The following is a 19839-nucleotide window of genomic DNA, read 5'->3' on the forward strand; positions in this document are numbered from 1 at the left end:
AGGTTCACAATTCTTAACATATTTTGTAATAAAGATAATAGCAAGAGTGATAACCTTTAAAAACAGCTGTAGCCAGTAAAGTCCCGTTGCCACTTTTTCACAGGTTTATTGGATACAGTGGTAGAAGCAAAATTTAACCCCCCAAGAGTGGAAAGGAAATCTCAGAGGAATTTTATTTGGTATCAAACAGGCTCCTTTTGAGCTGTTTTAAAAATTTGTAGATAAGACTACTATAAAGAATTTTTCCAGGAACCCTCAAAAACAGGTTCCTTTTGTGATTCGACCCTCATACAATGGGTGCTGCCCTGCAGGACAGATATTGAGCCTGGCCTTGGGCAATAGACTAAGATTAGATTACATCTGAGTTAATGCAAAACTCAGAGGCTTGGGAAGTATTTCTTTTGCCTTGCAACCCCACCTTGGGAGTTTCTGGCCAAAACAACTTTCTTCACAGAATTATCCAGGTGTGGTTCAAAATACAGTTAAAACTTAAGATTTATGAAAGGTTAATAAGGCTATGTAGAACTTATGAAGTCATTAAAATCTGGCCTGCCTGCTCCTTACAAAATTATCATGGATTTAAAAGGTTGTTTTTTGCTTCACAGATCCTGATAACTTTAAAAGCATTTGATTCTAATGAGCTAACTTTAAAGAACCAATAAAACCATTTCATTAGAAAGGTGTACCCCAAGAAATGGCTGATAGCCCTACCTTATTTGAGAAAAAAAAAAAGTTTGTCTCTGCTTCAATACAAGAAGCTAGGATTTTGAATCTTTCATTGTATGTTATTCATAGAATTTTATTTCAGGCCTTTGCTCTTAATAATGGGCTTTAAAAATTTTATGCTTGCCACAGGAGAATTTAAACCTCTTTTCTTGAGGCAGATGCAAATTAACTAGTGAAAGACAAATAGCTTTACAGATAGTAGAAAAGTCTACTGTAATCAGTAAGTGTTCACAGTAATTCCTTGGAAAAAAGGAGCATTAATATAGAGGCCCAATTTTTCATCTCCAATTAAAGTTTTAGCATCCTACAACAAAGCTATTGTTGTGTTAATAAAGAGTAAGATAAAATTATGAAAGTATTTTGAAAGGAATGTCTTAAGAACCTAATGAAACATTTGTTCCTTGTTTAAAATGGCAATCAAATTGGTCATTGCAGAGTATTGCTAGTTGGTCTATTGCATGGAAAGCCTTTTAGGCAAAATTGATGATTGTTATCCAAAAGATAAGTTGTTAAAATTTGCTTCCATGCATGCCTTTGTATTTCCTATAGAATTATTCCTGTAGTCCCTAAAGAATACATCTACTGAATTTATAAATAGCTCTTCTATTGGAGAGAAGCACATGTAATTGAATCACATGTTTATTCTTTTTAGTTTCCCCCTGCTTCTGCACAGATAATTGAATTGGGTGCTATAGACGCTATTTTTAAAATGTTAAAAATCAAGCTTTTAATTTTTAGTTTTTAATATATACATCATTGCTTGAAATTGTTCCTCTTTTAGATACTGTTAAATCTTATATTTTACAATTATTTATGCAAATACAACTCAAGTTATAAAAAAGAGTTGCTGTTACATTGAATGACTGTCCTCTGGACATTTAAGAGCTCATCCTGGGGCTGGAGAAATTTGTATCCCAGGCAGACTATTGGCCTTACCTAGGAACAATTGTCCATATTTTTAATTTGACATGTTATATCCAAGTAACATGGATCCAGTGACTGCAATACTGAGGGAATGGAAGAATAGCCTGACTACTGGTGCCAGAGTAGGCATAATTCAGGAAGTTTCCCAATAGAACCCCAGGGCTGAATGCAGCAGAGCTGCATTCACTATTGAAGGGAAATTATCTCTACTTCAGGTTTACCAGACTGTTATTCATTTGTATCTGAGAAAGATCTAAAGGAATTAATTTCCAATACTTATTCATTCATTTATTTATTCATTCATCATTCATTCATTATACATCCTGATTTGCTTTGCCTCTCTCCTGGTCCCGACTAAACAGTTCCTCCTTCCATTCTGCCCATTTTTTCCTCTGAGAGGATGAAGTCATATTAGATATCCCCCACCCCTACTGCATCAAGGTCTCTGCAGAGTTAAGGGATCCTCTTCTACTGAGGCCAGACAAGGGCCAGACAAGGCAGTCTAGTCATGGGAATTTATTCCACAGACAGGCAATAGCTTTAGTCAGCTATTGTTGTCCCAGTCAAGTTGTTAGGGGACACTCAAGAAGTCTGAGCTGTAGGTGTGCTACATATATGCTGGGTTCCTAGGTGCATTCTCTTTGTTTGCTGGATCAGTGTCTGAGAGGCCCTGTAGTTACAGAGTGATTTCCACTACTGAGCACTAGGATTCAGATCTTTAATGTGAATTCTAAAATATTGGTCCTTTAAATTTTCATTAGTCAGAATTTTCACTAATTGTGCATTCTTATTAATACAGGCCTATTACAGCACTAAGTTCAAAACTGTTTCAGCTTTGAAGAGTCAACAAGGTCCTGAGCTGCTGTAGCATTTCAGTTATTTATGTCAACATTCTCAGTCCTGTATACAGTTATTGTGTAAGTATTTTCCCTTTGTCAGTTATACTATATAGAGTGAGTGATTCACCCTCTGAATGCACATTCAATGCCCAAAGTGTAGTCTGATGAAAACAGTAAAGAAACTGTTATCTCCTGTCATTACCTTCATAGAAATGAGAACTGCATGAGCTGGATCCAACTGCCAGCAAGGAGGAACCTGACTTTGAGAGGGACATTACAATAATATTGGCACAACTTAAAATCTCAGATGTATGTCATTATATCCATGTAAACTCCATCTATTCCTCCCTCAGCCTAGCTCCAAAAACAGTGAAGTTACACGCATAAACTATTTCTCAAGCCAGACAGTGAAACTGCAGTGTAAGTGATGACAAACCTACCTACATGGGACCAGCAGGGGGCACAATGAGGCCAATAATCTTCACAGAGTTATGAGGACAGTGTGGAGAGTACTCCATGTTCTCTGTGGTTTCCTTTCTGAAGTGTATTAACAAGTTTATCCTGATTTATCACATTAAAATGTGATGCCCCCCACAAACCCCGTAAAGATTCTTTGCTTAATAGTTCACAGAATTATGTTGACTTCTTTTTATTTGGATTTTATAATTTTTTAAATAAAAGTAACACAATTTATTCTAAGAACTGATTTCCCCATACCTAAATATTTGCAGATCCTTCCTATCTACAAATTCACCCAACTACACATCTTTTATTTCTTTCTGAAAATAAGCAAAAAGAATAAAAGAAAAGAAAAGAAAGAAAGAAACTTAAAGGGGTAATAAAAATGAACAGAAATAAAAACTTCAATCAAAAAATAATCCACACAAACAAACAAACACAATCAAACACATGCACATACACCACAGAGAGCAAGGGGGAGAGAAAGAGGGGAAGGAGAGAGAAAGAGAGAGAAAGAAAGGGAGAGAGAGAGAGAGAGAGAGAGAGAGAGAGAGAGAGAGAGAGAGAGATGTAGCTATGATATATGGACAAAACATAAGTGAGAAAAAAGGAGTTGAACAAGGTAACATTACAAAAAATATCTGTAAAACTACCATTGAGTTGATTTTTTTTGTCTATTTACTGCTAAGCATGTCTTCATGATTAACTGTTCTTAACATCCACTGTGAAACTCCACTGCAGAAAACTAATAATTCCTTAACAGGTCAGTGTCAATCACAGTTCTTCTTAGTTAGGACTGAGGTCCTGTGTCCATTTCCTTCTTCCAGTCTGGGTATTTTATCTGTGTTGAATTGGTTGTAGCTCTGTGCCTGAAGCTACAGCCTCTGTGAATTGATATGTACCTCAGTCCAATTGTCTCTGAATGACCCTCTTTCCTTAGAGTCCTGCAACCACTCTAGCTCTTATACTCTGCTCGATTTTAAAATGGTTTACTCTTGATATTTTATCTCTATTTAATGCATCACCTTTATAAATGCATCGTACTGTAATGGGCCAATTCTATTCTATCCATTTCTGCAATTCAATACACTAAACCAAATACTCAAATCTTAGAATATATATGAATGAGAATATGAAGCACTTGCATAATGGACATGGGTGATCTATTCATGCAACTGCCCACAATTAGATCAGATGCGTTAACTGGAAGGAAAGCTGTGGATGTATGGGAAGGCAGCGAAAAAGAGGTGGAGACCAACATGATACCTGCTCTTCAAGGTCTCAAAGTTTAATGAAGAACTCCCAATATATACAGGCAGGGCGAAAAGTCTGGAGGCTTCTCAGCAGAATCAGTTCAGTTGTTCCTCCGGTGGCTAGTGTTTTTCAGGAAACTGCAGGTCCTTGAAGAATAGGATTCACCTTTTTCTGAGCACTCCACCCTAGGTGGAGGATTATAGCTAACACAGTGGTTCCTGCTCAAAGGCTGGGAGAGGAACTTTACATATGGTCAATATCAAGTTCCTGCCCTGTGGCATCGTACCTCAATAAGCCTCTCTACATATTCATTATATTTTTCCAGTTCCATAAGACAGTTATAAATCAGATAAATCATGTGTTATGGCTGTAGTATTCATATATGTATATATGATTATATCCTTTATTATTTGTACTTTATTAGAAATTTGGGATGATTGCTTCCTCTATATCTTATGAAAAGACTATGAGTAACATACTGTGAATAAGCATGAATGGATGAGCATCTCTGCAATAAGAAGAGCCATTTGAGTACATGTGTGATAGGGCTATTTCTGGGAAACAACATAATTTTATTTATTGTTTTTTTTCTCAGTTTTCATAGGAAAGTCTTCATCCCGGGTAGGTGTCGTTTTTAAAGCTCATTTTTAGAGATGATATAGGACCTAGTAGATCTCAGATGAATTGTTAATGGTCATGCTTTCAATCTGCCTTATAAATATTTAAGTTTAAACACAGTATGTTGTCTGAGACTTAATCATGGAGGTTCATATGTGCTTTATATAAGGCCTGATGCTGACACTCATGAGTGATCAGAGTGCTGAGATTGAATGACAGAGAGTTTAGCCACTGACAAGTAATGATACCAACCTCTCACCCAAAAATCAAGGAACACTATAAAAAGTGGAAAAGTAAGGATGTAAGATACAGACAATGGGGACAAAGGAGATCAAAACCTCTCTCCAGGGATTTAACTGTTCTTAGTGCACACATAACTTTCAGTAGCTATACTTACCAGCACAAGACACACATAAACCAAACCAATAAACACTACCAGAGACCTCTACTTACATTTCTTTTTCCAAATCAATATAAATTTCTTATTCATTTCTCGTTATATATATATATATATATATATATGTGTGTGTGTGTGTGTGTGTGTGTGTGTGTGTGTATCCATGTCTTAATCATAAAATCATTTTGATTAACATATAGCTTATTGCTGTAATTTAGTTATTAATGATCTTCCTGCCATGATCATTGATACACAAATGTGTTTTACACACAAATGTGTGATACATCAAATGTGTTTTAAAGCACATTTACTTTAATCATTTTATTGAGTTTTGAAGCATATAACCTATGGGAAAGTAAAATATTAATTGCATATATGAGAAAGAAGACTCAAATACTATAAAAATTAGACATTTTTGGAATTTTTGATCATTATCAACATCATCACTTTCTTTTTCATCATCATCATATTCATATCATCATAATTATCTTCATCATCGCAAAGCATTATCTGTAAATTCAATGTGTTAACATATCCCAGAGTAGACCAAGAGTCTTAGGCCAAATCTAGTTTCAGAGATTCGTATTTCAACCATACCAGCAGTCCAGGGCTCATAAAAAATGTATAGGATGCATTTCCCCAGAGAGGATTAGGATTTGGACTTGAGCATAATGCTCACTGACACATACATCTTCTCAGACCTTCCTCTCCAGCATTTCTCCCGCTGGACTAGGCCATTATGTTAGAAGTATGCTGCTCATGAATATGTAAATTGGCTGAATCCATCAATGTAATAAAGGTTATGTCAACACCCCGAAAACAACATATGATCAGTGTCCCTCCACAGTCCCTGAACACACTGACTCTAAAAATGGAATGGAACTGGATCTTGCTGTTCCTCCTGTCAGTAACTGAAGGTAAGGGGCTCACCAGTTCCAAATATGAAGAAGAGAAACAGTGTGAAATGGCACTGACATCCACTTTGCCTTTTCCTCCACAGGTGTCCACTCCCAGATTCAGCTGCAGCAGTCTGGACCTGAGCTAGTGAAGCCTGGGACTTCAGTGAAGATTTCCTGCAAGGCTTCTGGCTACACTTTCACTGACTATGTTATGCACTGGGTGAAGCAGAGCCCTGGGCAGGGCCTGGAATGGATTGGATATTTATATCCTTACAATGAAGAAACTAACTACAATGAGAAATTCAAAGGCAAGGTCACCTTGACTGCAGACAAATCCTCCAGCACAGCCTACATGCAGCTCAAAAGCCTGACATCTGATGACTCTGCTGTCTATTACTGTGCAAGACACAGTGGTGTAACCACATCCTGAGTATGTCAGAAACCTAGAGGAACAGGAAGCTACCCTGGGACTTAGAAGAGAGAAAGACTAACCTCTATACTTGCTCAGAAATAGCAATATTGTATGTCTATTGCCTACTCACAGTCCTATAGTGCATTTTTCATCGTTGTAAAAGGACTTCTATAAATAAATTGATGCTGATTTGGGAAAATCCTACAGTTCAACATACTTTTTCTTTCTCAGTGACCACCTCCATTGGCATGTTTCTGGTTCAATAAAATAATAAAAAAGGAAACATATGGTAATGCATGATAGAAATGTCACTAGATCCTGAGAGATGAGAACTCTTGTGAAATTGTTGGGAAGAATCCATAGTATCAATTTGACTTATGAAATCCAAATCATCAACATTTGGGCAAACAAACACTGCTTCACAGTCTTAAGTAATACGTGACTTCAAGTATGTTGTTAAGTCTCGCTGTGTTTTCCAACAGAAGTTTCAGTCTTGTAGGATTGGAGAAATATTTATATCAGAATGCAAAGTCATACAAATATAATTCCTGTAGATTTGTGAAAATATTTTTAAATCACTTTCATGAAATTCATATATACACACAATATTTGTCTATGTTAACTGAGGTAGTTTCTGAGATTATACATGCATTTGATCCCATAATTACTTCCTTCTCAGTCTCATTGGTCATCTTTACAGTCTCTACTCTTTTAAAAACATGGACCTAACTGATGTAGCATCAACTCTCATAGTTAATTGCAAAATTATTGACCAGATTTGATTCATAAAGTATTTGTGAACTCATGGCTCTGTATTCACATGTGTTTCTTGTGTTTTGTTTTTTTGGTTATTTGTTTCTCTTTGTTTGTTTTGTCCTATTTCCATTTATTTTCTTCATTTCACTTTGATTTACTTTTTCATTATGTTTTGGTTCTGTATGTTTAGTAATTATGTAAAGAAACACAAACAATCTGAGAGATGATTGGGGGAAGTGTTGAGGAAGGGAAATCAGTATTCAGAATATATTACAAGAAGAAATGTGTTTTCAATTTAAAAAAAGGAAAAAAAAACTTTAAAAAATTAATGACTAAATAATTCTGATAACCTGTGCAGGCAGGTCCTCTGCACTCCTGGATAGTTAAGCTGCCTGCCAGTAACACTTGGTTATGGTGCGCTATGACAGAGGAGGGACCCAACTTGGAAAGAAGACAGATGTCCCTCAACAGATGAATGGATACAGGAAATGTGATGTATATATATATATATATATATATATATATATATATATATATATATATATATATATATATACACACACACACACAATGGAGTACTGTTCAGCCATTACAAACAATGAATTCATGAAATTCTTAGGCAAATCAATAAAACTGGAAAATATCATCCTGAGTGAGGTAATCAAATAACAAAAGAACACACATGGTATGCATTCACTGATAAGGGGATATTAGCCCAGAAGCTTGGAATACTCAAGACACATTGCACATATCAAATGATGCCCAAGAAGGAGGAAAAATAAAGCATGAGCACTTCGGTCCTTTGTAGAAATTAGAACAAAATACCCACTGAAGGAGATACAGAGACAAAGTATGGAGCAGAGTCTGAGGGAACGACCATCCAGAGACTACTCCACTCATGGATCCATCCCATATACAGTTACAAAACACAAACTCTATTATTGATAACCACAAGTGTTTTCTGACTTGAGCCAGATATAGCTGTCTCCTGGGAGGCTCTGCTAGTGCATGAAAAATACAGAGGGGGCTACTCTCAGACAGCCATTGAACAGAACAGAGGTTCCCCAATGGAGGAGCTAGTGAAAGGAACCAAGGAGCTGAAGGGGTTTTCAGCACCACAGGAGGAACCAAAATATGAGCCACCCAGTACTTTCAGAGTTCTCAGGGACAAGACCATCAACCAAAAAGTACACATGGAGTGACCCATGGCTAAAGACACATAGGCAGCAGAGGATGGTCTCATTAGACACCAAAGGAAAAAGGTCCTGGAAAGACTTTATGCACTAGTGTAGAGGAATACAAGAACAGGGAAACAGGGAAGGTTTGATTGGGGAAGGAGAGATGGCTCATGGGATTTTTGGGTCAGAGGGGAACGAGGAAAGGGGACAACATTTGGAATGTAAATAAAGACTATATCTAATAAAAATAAATCTGATAACATCTTTGTTATTAAAATATCCAATATTTACAAGTGACCATTTTTAGGACTAATGTCCTTTAAATTGTTCATACCAAATTAGAAGCCAGGTCTAAAAAGATGTATGGATAAAACATATGTAATAAGCATAATTCTTTGAGTATGTTTATGTAGTGGATGGATTTCCATATATTGAACTCTCCCTGCATCTCTGAGATGAAGCCTACTTGATCACAGTGACTGATCATTTTGAAACAATACCTATCTTAGTTAGTCCTTGTCTTTGAAGACACAAAATCTGATGTAGATTACCTGTGTTAGGTCTTAAGTCTATGTCATTCTCCTGGAAATGCCACAGAAACATAAATGACAAATTTTTAAAGTCCTCTTAGTCATCATGAAGACAGGATTTCTTGTAGTCAAATAACCCTCTCAATTGGAAAGTTAGGGCATTCTTTTAACTCTAGCCAATCAAGTGAAAGATTTGTAAACAACAACAAAAAAAAACCTATCATCTTTTAACAAAAAAAAAAAAGATATCAAAAGATGGAAATATCTGTCTTGCTTCTGGATAGGAAGGAGTCACATATTAAAGATGAACATCCTTCCCATAGCAATCTACAGTCAATGTAACACATGGAAATTTCAATACAGTTTTTTACAGATTTGAATGGACGATACTCAACTTCACATAGAAAATCTGTAAAATCCTGGACAGTGTAAACTGTTCAGTGCAACAAAGGAACATCAGGAGACATCAGCACCCCTTATTTCAAAGTGTCCTACAGAGTTATAGTAATGAAAACATCAGAGAAATGGAACAAAACAAGAAAGGTTAATAAACAGAATCAAATAAAAAGACAGAAACAAATCCACACATTTATGGACACCTATTTTTTTTTTATAGTGAAATCAGAAATACCCAATGAAATAACAAAAGCATCAACAATTGTGCTGGTCTAACTAAATGTTTATATATAGAGGAATACAAATAGATCATATCTGTTCCCATTGACAAAACTCAAGGCCAAATGGACCACAGACCTCAATATTAATTCAGACATCTTGAGCATAAAGGAAAGAATGTGGGTAATAGCTTAGAATTCAATGACACAGGAGACAGCATCCCAAAGACACAACCAGTAGCCCAGGTGCTAAAAGCCACAATCAATTAATGGAACTTAGTGAAACAGAGAATGGTCTATAAGGCAAAGACCACCATATATAAGAAAACAGTAGCCTAGGAAATGGTAAAAGGATACATGTATTTTTTACACTTGCCTTCTTTTTTTTATTAAGGTATTTTCTTTATTTTCATTTCAAATGTTATCCTCTTTCCTGATTTCCCATTCGAAACCAACCTATGCCATCCCGTCTTCCTTTGCTCACCAACCCACACACTGCCAATTCCCTATCCTGGCATTTCCTTATACTGGGGCAATGAGCCTTCTCAGGACCAAGGGCCTTTCTACCCTGTGATGTCCAACAAGGCCATCCTCTGCTATATATGCAGCTAAAGCCATGAGTCTCTCCATGTGTAATCTTTGGTTGGTAGTTTAGTCCCTGGGAGCTCTGTACTGGTTGGCTCATATTGTTGCTCCTCCTATGGGGCTACAAGCTCCTTCAGTTCGTTTGGTCCTTTCTTTTGCTTCTTCATTGGGGGCTTTGTGCTTAGTCCAGTGGTTTTCTGAGAGCACCCACCTCTGTATTTTTCAGATGCCAGTTGAGGCTCTCAGGGGTCAGCTATATGAGGCTCATGTCAACAAGTGCTTGTTGGCATACACAATAGTGTCTGGGCTTGGTGACTGTATATGGGATGGATCCCCAGATGGGACAGTGTCCAGATGGCCTTTCCTTCAGTCTCTACTTCACACTTTGTCTCTATATGTCCTCCTTCAAATTTTTTTGAAAAGTATCTCAAAATGTAAGACACACTAATGGTAAGTAATTCTAAGTGAGAGGGGCAATCACCTCATTCAAATTAGAGAATTAAAGTTGGTGACAGTGTTGGCTGACTGAAATATTCTCATATATTACTGGTTGAAGAATAAGTTGCTTAAAATATTTTGGAAAATTACCTGATCGTCATTCAAGCAATATGACACATGGAAATACATATAAAATATTATGAGGCATGAGATTATTTTTATAAGCATGAGTGTTTGCTCAATTTTCCTGGGAAAAAACAAACCATGTGACTCCCCATGAAACAGAAAATAGGTGAATAAATATTTTCAATACATGCCTTGTTTTTATTCTTTATGCTATACCTGTTTTCTATATGATCATAGTGTTTAAAATGAAGGATACATTTTTCATTTAATGAAAAAAGGAACCTAGTTACTTATCTAAATATATTTTTTCATAAAATTATTGGAAAATGCATGTATAAGTTTAAAAAAAGAAAAAGAGAAAATGGTCAAAATTCTTTCAAACTCCACATGTGATAGAAAGCTGCTATGTAAAACACATACTCAAGAAACTAGTTGTTACCAAACCAAACAATCCAGTTTAAAATAGCTTTCACCTAAACAAAATTCTTAACAAAGAATTCACTAATGTCATAGAGGTAAACAAAGCACTGTTCAATTTCCTTTCACAGCAGTGAGATGAAATTAAACATGAGTCTGAGATTACATCTTATCGTTGTAAAAATGGCTAAGATTAAAACTATAATGACAGCTAATGCTACTGAGAATGTGCTTACCATTGTTGGTAGGAGACTCTACTTTTAAGGCCACTCTGGAGTACAAATATATTTTAAAATTACCATTATAAGTAAGTATCCTTTTCAATTAATATTACACATACATATTGTATTCATAACCTATGAACTTTATTGAAACATAAATAGTATATTCATCCAGTTTAAAAAATGCTGCAAAGTTTCAAACATGTGTTATCAAACATCCACAAATAATCATTTCAATTAACAGGATATGTAAATCTGCTCAGAAATTCTTGCACAGTCAGAAGGCTTTTTCATCTGTAAAATATAATTTTGATATGGGAGTTCATTTCTTGATGTTTCATTCACAGGGCTGAGCCTATGCTGTTCTTCCAGGAGAGTGTTCGTGACCTGGTTCCATTGTGCCCTCCAGTTCCATTAGAAGCCCTTAGTTAAGATAATCAAGAGAGGGAGAAGCTGGCCATTTTGCATCATCTGAACTTCATTACATTTTTTATTTTTATCATTATTTTTCTGTGCATTATAAAGTTTTTAAATCAAATTTGCAATATCAAGACACTGTATGATTATTGTGACCCAGGATAAGATATATAAAGAAAGTAAGTTAATTAAAATGACCATGTGAATATCTAGAATACCGAAAAAGGTGAAGAAATGATGTCCTCATGCCAACGTCATACCACTGCAACTTCCATATGAGTTTAAACAAAGTTTACCAAAATATCGTGAATTCGAAGGCTGCCATTATCTGTTCAAAATTTTATGAACCTCACCTTGGATTACTTTCATTCCTCTTGAGTTGCCCTCCCCTTTTTGCCTTGTAGGACACTCCTTGAAATCCACTTTTGCTTATGTTCATTACATGAACATCACCAAATCAGTATTCCTTAATATTTCTGCTCTCTTGTGGTTCAAAGCCACTACTAGTTTCTGTGTTAATGCCTCCTTTCAAGAGTCCTTCATCCCTTTGATAATTCTTCATTAAGTTTTCTCTGAGAATCTGAAAACATAAGAACTCCCCTTGGAGATGGGAGAAATCCTTAAGAAGAGAGATCTTCACCCATCTGCTCATTAATCTGGGACTCATTTCCTTACTGGGAATGACGGAAACTGTTAGAGTAGCCCTTGCCCAAAACGAACATTTAGCCAGAGACCTCCAGGACAAGCTTAAGCATATAATGGACTCCACTGTTGACAACCTCAATTCCCTTCAGAGTCAGATAACATCCTTTTCTGGGGTGGTTCTCCAAAAAAGGAGGGCCCTGAACTTATTGAATGCTGAACAATGAGGCAATTGCATTTTCCTGGAAAAGGATATGTCAATAAATCTGGGCTGTTAGAACAAGATATACAAATGCTCAAAGAGTTCTGGGAGAACCTCTTGATAATTTTTGCTATCAACGCTTCTATGCCTTAATACTCTAAACCCTTGGTAGCTTGGTTTCTTCCTCTCCTTTGCCCCAAACTAGACACTGCAGCCTTGCTATTTTGACATCCTGCCTTATTCAATTTTCTCAATCAGCCAATGAATAGCATTGTAAAGATAAGTATTGTTTAGGTCTTGGTTCAATATGAAACTCTTCCCAACATAAGAGACATTTATTTTGATGACACACCTCCTTTATTAAAAAAAAAAAAAAAAAAGAAAAGGGGGAGTTGTGGGCCTGTGGACTGTGCAGGGAATCTTCGTAAGGTTGAGTTAGTTTGAAGCCCTGGAACATTGTATATTCCAGAGGATGGTAGGAGAATTATCTCCTTTTATCCAGGTCCTTGCCACAGTACCACAGTACACTCAGAGAGAAAATCATGACTATCAGTCATGTAAGGGCAGTGCCTCAAATGCCTCCACCTGCAGATGTGGCATCCTTAACATGCCAGACCAAGTCAATAGTAAGTGTCTGCTGTCAGCCTCCCAACCCACCCTAAAATGTATATAAGAGCCTATCCAGAAGGAATAAAAAAAATGTGAGAACTATTCTATCATAGATTATCTGTGTGATTCTGTCAATTAAGAGCTATAGCACACCCCAGGGAAGAGAACACTCTCCTAAATCTTTGACCCTTGGAAACTGCCTGGGTCCACACTGAACCCTTCCTGTCTGGTACCCTGACTGTGGTTCCTAGCTGTTGCATCTGGCTGGCTAGGTGAGTCCCTTGCAGGTTTTGGTGGTAGCAACAGAGCAAATGTACTCTCCCAGCTGGATTCCCCCAGAATAGGGGAATGCATGTCAGGAAATTAGGGGTAGATGTGCAGAGGGAGTGGATGGAAAAGGGGGTTGTCAAAGGGGTACATGGAATAATGATACCATTTGAAACTTAAACAAAGCTAATATCTAATAAAAATGAAAACTTTTTCTCCATATTTTATCTCTTTTTCTATATCATAATTGTACTTTACTATCCCAATTCTAGTCTCTCTGCTTCTACAATTAAATATACCAAACAAAATATTCAAATCTTAGAACACTTATGAGTGAAAATGAAGTACTTTCTTCATGAACATGGGTGATCTATTCAGTATATTTTTCCCAAGCCTATGCAGACACTTATGATTGCATAATTTGTTTTAGCATTGAATAATATTCATTTTATATATACTACATTTTTATTTTTATTTATGTTTTCTTGAATATCTGGGATGATACTTAACTGTATATGCTGTAAATAGAGCAGGAATAACATGCTGTGAATAAATAAGTATGTGCCAGCGTCTCTATAATAAGGCGTAGAGTCATTTGAGTACAAGTTTGGAAGGGTTATTGCTAGAACACAAAATAATTTTATTTATTATTTTTTTGTGCAGTTCTCATAGGAAATTCTTCTTCCCAGATAAGTGTGGTTGAAACCTATGTTTAAAGATAATATAGGCCCTAGTAGACCTCAGTTGTATTGCTAATTGTCATGTTGTCAATCTGCCATATAAATATTTATTTTTAAACCCAATAAGCTGTCTGAGCCTTGGACTTAGAGGCTCATGTGTGCATTGTGCAATGAGGGATGCAGACATTCATGAGTGGTCCGAGTGCTGAGAATGATTAACAGAGTACTCAGCTATAGATGATAATGATACCAACCTCTCATCCAAAAAATCAAGAGCCATCACAATTTACAGAAAGGAAAGGATACAGAAGATAGGGTCAAAAGAGATCAAATTTTGTCCCTAGGAAATGAACTCTTCTTAGTGCATGCATGCATTCTCAGTAGCTATATTAGCTTGTCCTCTGTATCAGGACAAGACACACAATTCAAACCAGTGAAAATTACCACATAAGACACCTCAAAATGACTGAGCACATAAACATGTCTCCTGAGAAGCTTAACAATATCAGTTAAATCCCTTAGAATTAACTTATAAAGTTATCCTCTGAGGTTAATATATCCAACTTGGTGAAGGTGTAGCCTATTATCAAAACTAAGAATGATAAAACAATTAAAACTTTACAATATATGTGGGTACGAGCTCTTAGGCCCCACAGCATGCTGAAGTATTTTTGCAAATGCATGACTGATAGGCAAAATATAATCTCTTTTGGGGAAAGATTTCTGGAGATTCGCTCTTAACAAGTGATGATCATATCTATGTGAATATAGGTAATACTCATTAAACTTACTGTGATTTTAGTTAGTGAAACAGAAGAGTTCAATATGTTTGGAAATAGACGTATTGGAAGGTCCCAAGGTGAGCCATAGTGAACTAGTGTTGGTAGAGTTTGGTGAGAGTTCTCAGAGTGGTGGTAGATCACACATATAGGGAATATTCATAAAAGTGTATTTTGTACACTTTGCCTATTTCTTCTGTAACCTTTTGCTTTCCCTTCATTTACCTTTTCTTATCTTTTTATTATGTTTAGGTTCTGTTTGTTTTGTAATAAAATAAATACAATCAAGCTGAGAGAAGATTGGGGAAGTGTTGAGGTGAAAGGATAGAAAATAATATAGCCAAACTCTAATGACCCCAAGGAGTCAGAAGTTTAAAATGCTATCTTGCTTTGTTAGAAACTAGGTAAAAGGTCACATTCCAGAGCCCGCCATTTGTTTAGAGCTAGCAGAAAGGCCTTGTATACGTGATCCTGGCCCCACAGATAACTGGAAATGGGATAAGCTTATCTTGCTTCTGTAAATTCCTTATGCCATTATCCCTATGCTGGAGGAGTTCATGCAGCTATAGACATTCATGGAAATAGGAAACTGGTTCACTGAGCATGGGCTCCAATAATTTAAAGTGATTGGTCTAAAAATTATGGAGTGGTACAAATCAATTGGCTCACATTTCACGTGCTCTCCATGCTAAGAAATGATTGGTTTGTGATTCGCGGGCTTTGTCTTAAACTTATAAAAGCTGTCACAATTAGGCACTCATGGTCCACAGTCCTCTAACCCTGCGCAGTGTATGGCTATGGAATCCAGAATTCTGGAATAAAGAAATCCTCATGTTATTGCATCGAGACCATTTCTCTCGAGTGATTTCAGTGTCGCCTTTGGGGGAATGGGGTGCTGGGGCACCCTCGATTTTGGGGGGTCTTACATTTTCCTGGTGCATTGACCAGGAAGTGTGACTTTCCTTCACATGCAAGGAACAACTCGGAGGTAAGGGGACTGCTCTGGAATGTGTGTATGTGGGCGATATTGTCGTTCTAAATGTCCTGAGTGTTTGAGTGCAACGCCACTGTGTATGTGTCTTGGCTTCTGTTAGTTGGAATAAAGGAGAAGAAGTGGAATCCTACTCCATGGTTTGTTCATAGCTGCCACTGTGGGGATGTAAGGACCCAGTTGCTGCAGAAGGGGACACCCTAGAGCTGCAGGCTGCAATCATGGAGGATGCTCTAAGGGTGAGAGACAGTCAGGAGAACCTGACTGTGGTTTTTTGGAACGAAGGGGAGGAGTGCTCCTTCTACCGAAAAAAGAGTGGATGCAGAATCCCACTCTGTCAGAGGTTGTGTTTTGCAGCTGTTAAACAAACAGACACAGATGAGTGTGTTTGGAATACTTGCTAGTTTTGTGTGTGTTTGTTTGTCTACAGTTTGACAACTAGATGGTGCCACGGGTTTGTTTTCTGTCTGTCTCACTGTGCCTGAAAGCTTTTTTGCTTTTGCTTGCAAGCTTCTGGGGCTCGGAGAGTCTGTCTAGTGCAGTGTGTTCGACTGGCAGTGACTAGAGTTGAGACTGCGGAGGCCTGGAGGAAGCTTTAGACCCAGGAGAGAGCTGAATAAGGCTCTCCTCCATCTGTAAAAAACAAGTCAGTAACAGCAGGAGCCATTTTGTTTTGCTTCTGGTCCCTGCAGTTTGTGCAGAAGCACTGGTGTCTGAAACTGGGCCCCTCCAGGGGCAAATCCTGTGATTTTCCTTGCTCTGTGTTCTTGAATCTAGAGGCCTGACGGTGGCAGGGTTAGGCTGTCTATGTGGTTTTGTTTTGTATCATGTTTTTTATTCTTGGACTCAGACAGATGATATTATTTTGGCTTTGACTGAAAAGCAACTCTGTGGCACTAAACTTGGGTCATGTGACTCAAGCACGCCAATTTAGAACAAAAGGAGAGACAAAATACTTGGACTCTGACACCCCTTGGTAGGGAAAATAAGTCTTGACAAGAAGCTCAATGTGGCAGGTGTGAGAATTTTGGGTTTAGGTTGGTATAGATGGTTTATTTCTTTTATTTTATCTTGTTTAAATTATTATGATCAATGTGATGTTAAACTTTGTGGTTATATTGTTCCTCTGGGGGAGAGGTCAAAATAAAGGAGATCTCCAGAAGACTAGATTCCAAAATATCAAATGAAAAATCTGTCTTTGTTATACTAAAATCTTGTTTTGAATTTTACATTGCAGAAAATGTCATTCCCCTTCATATCTCAACATCCATGTTCAGATTGAAGAAATGGTCTTTCTAGAGAATATAGAAATGGTCAGATTTAAAATGGGGAGAAAATAAAATTAATTTTATTTGATGAAAATCTTTATAATTGTTACGCTCAAGGTATAAGTTTTTATTTAATAGAGGTTTAATTTTATGCAAAATCAAGGTTTTCATTGGTACAACTAATAAAAATTTGAAAGTACAGGATTTATACCCAGTTCTTTGTTATTATTACCAATCTGAAATGTTTATGCCTGTGAGTTTAGGGCCAAATAGAAATACCATTCTCTGATTTTATTTTTAAGGTATTTTCTAGGTTTTAATCAGAAATAGCTGGAGATCCTTCAACAGAAAACAGGCCACATTACTTTACATAAATAATTGGTTTTCAAAAATGTCAAAAATCCATGGAATATGATATTTAAGTATTAAAAGCTGTGTTAAGCTTTCTATATATTTTCAGTTAATATTTGTCACTCTTAGATTGCTGGTGGTATTGAAGACTGTTAATTCTCATACACAGTCCAAGCTGTTTAATCCTGAGAAAGCTGATATAGATTTAAATAAATGATTTTCAGGTGACATAGAATTTAAAGCCATGATTTTCAAGTGACATAAAATTTAAAGCCAGTACATGAGTCAATTCTTAAAATGTTAATTCTTAAGTGTTAATTCTGACATTCTTTTAAGATGATACATATGAAAAGGTTCGATTAATTGACAGGGATGATAACGTAGGTGTTATGTCTATTATATAGCTTATAATTTATAAAATGGTAATAATTATGCTCAATTAATATTTAGAGAGGACCCTAGAATGAAGCAGAAGAGGACCTGAGATCACCTATCCTGATAACACGGTAGCTCTCTCACTAAGGGTATATTTCCCAAGAGACTAATTAAACTCCTTGAGACTGTTTTATTTGTAATGCAGGAAGCCAAAAGGATTACCCCCTCAGACAAAACATAAGAGGCATCTGACAGACCAATACCAGACTCCATTGGCAGGTCTCAAGGGCATGGCAGCCCACAAATTTGGCCAAATTATGTAAGGTTGAGCAGTCACCTGCAGCTTTTCTAAAGCAGCTCATAGAGGCATTCTGCCAATATACTTGCTATGAATCCAGGGCCTGGGAATATAAAGCTACTATGACAATGGCTCTTATAGACAGGGCTAGTAGAGATATCAGGAAAAAGCTTCAGAGGCTAGAGGGATTTGGTGCAGGTTGCTGAGAAGGTATGTAGAAGGATTTAGCAGTGTAGGTTATTGAGAAAGTCTGTAGAGAGATTTAGTAGAGTTTGCTGAGACAGGGAGACAGAGGAGGAGAAGAAACAGAGAAAAGAAAGAAAATGACAGAGAAGGAAGGAAGCTACAGAGAATCCTGGCTATAATAGTTAGAAAAAGCAGAAAAGGGAGACAGAAAAAGGACCAGTGTGCATACTATAAGGAAAGAGGCCACTGAACCAGAGTGTGCCCTAAGAAATAGAAGCCAGGAGCAGGAATTCCCAGATCTTGGGAAAAGTGCCCCCAAATGGCAAACCCAGGTGTTAACCCTCAGTGAAGACAGTGACTAGGGGAGATGGGTTTCCTGACCACCTCCCTCAACCCAGGATCACTGTGGGAATGAAAGAGAAACCTACTCAGTTCTTGGTGGACACAGGGGCTCAACACTTGGTCTTCCAAGCCAATGGCGGTATTTTGAAGAAAAGATCTTGGATACAAGAAGCCCCTGGCACCAAAATGTATTCATTTACTACCCGAAGATCAGCAGACCTAGGGATGGGATGGGTTGCCCATTCATCTAGCATCACTCCAGACTGTTCCTATTCTCTGTTGGGGTAAGACATACTCTCCAAAATGGGGAGGGGGGCAGATATGCTTCCTGCCCAACTGGCCGCAGCTAACTGGCCGATAAAGAGAGACTGACCCCTGCCGAAAGTTGCTACATACTGGAGCAGTTATCTCCATGATGGAAGCAGGGGCTGCTATGGTGGATGGCACAAACGTTATCTGGGTAGAAGAATTCTCAGTTAATGAGGTATTATGTGGGGAAAAACACAACCAATCTTTAGACTCAACTGCCAACTCCATGGAATGTCAATGCAGAAAGTGGAGCTCATTGCCGTCACCAAGAACTTGAAACTTAGAACCAGCAAGAAAATCAACATCCACATGGAAAACAGGTATTCCTTTGCCATAGCCCTTGTCCACAGGGATATATGCCAAGAGGACTGCTCACATCAGAGGAAACCAACAGGAAATCTTGGACCTCTTAGATGTCCTAATGAAGTCAGCTACTGTCAGTATTCACTGCCCAGGACATCCAAAGGAAAAAGACTCAATGGGCAATAACCAGTCATAGCAAGTGACTCTGGGAATGGATATGCAGGAGCATGTACTGATTATGGGTCTGTAAGAGACACCCATTGGGAAATGGGACAAAATTAAGGAACAGCATCACTTAAAAAGGACTGACATTGCTAACCACACAACCAACTATTATGAAGAGAGGGTGCATACAGTAAGGAAGAACTATACTCATCAGAAAGTAAGCCAAAGACTCACTAGGCCAAATGCACAGATAAACTCATTT

The 19839-nt window shown here is 37.4% G+C and overlaps 2 gene segments (V, D, J or C); both read left to right on the top strand.

Moving 5' to 3' along the window:
• Window positions 1-19839, top strand: part of LOC127687769 (Ig heavy chain V region 3-like) — a 906657-nt gene that overhangs the window by 629758 nt on the left and 257060 nt on the right.
• Window positions 6018-6561, top strand: LOC127686813 (Ig heavy chain V region 108A-like). The segment is given in 2 exon segments: window positions 6018-6134; window positions 6218-6561. Coding segments are annotated over 2 exon segments (444 nt in total).

This window comes from Apodemus sylvaticus, chromosome 6 (genome assembly GCF_947179515.1).
Source record: "Apodemus sylvaticus chromosome 6, mApoSyl1.1, whole genome shotgun sequence".
NCBI lineage: Eukaryota > Metazoa > Chordata > Mammalia > Rodentia > Muridae > Apodemus > Apodemus sylvaticus.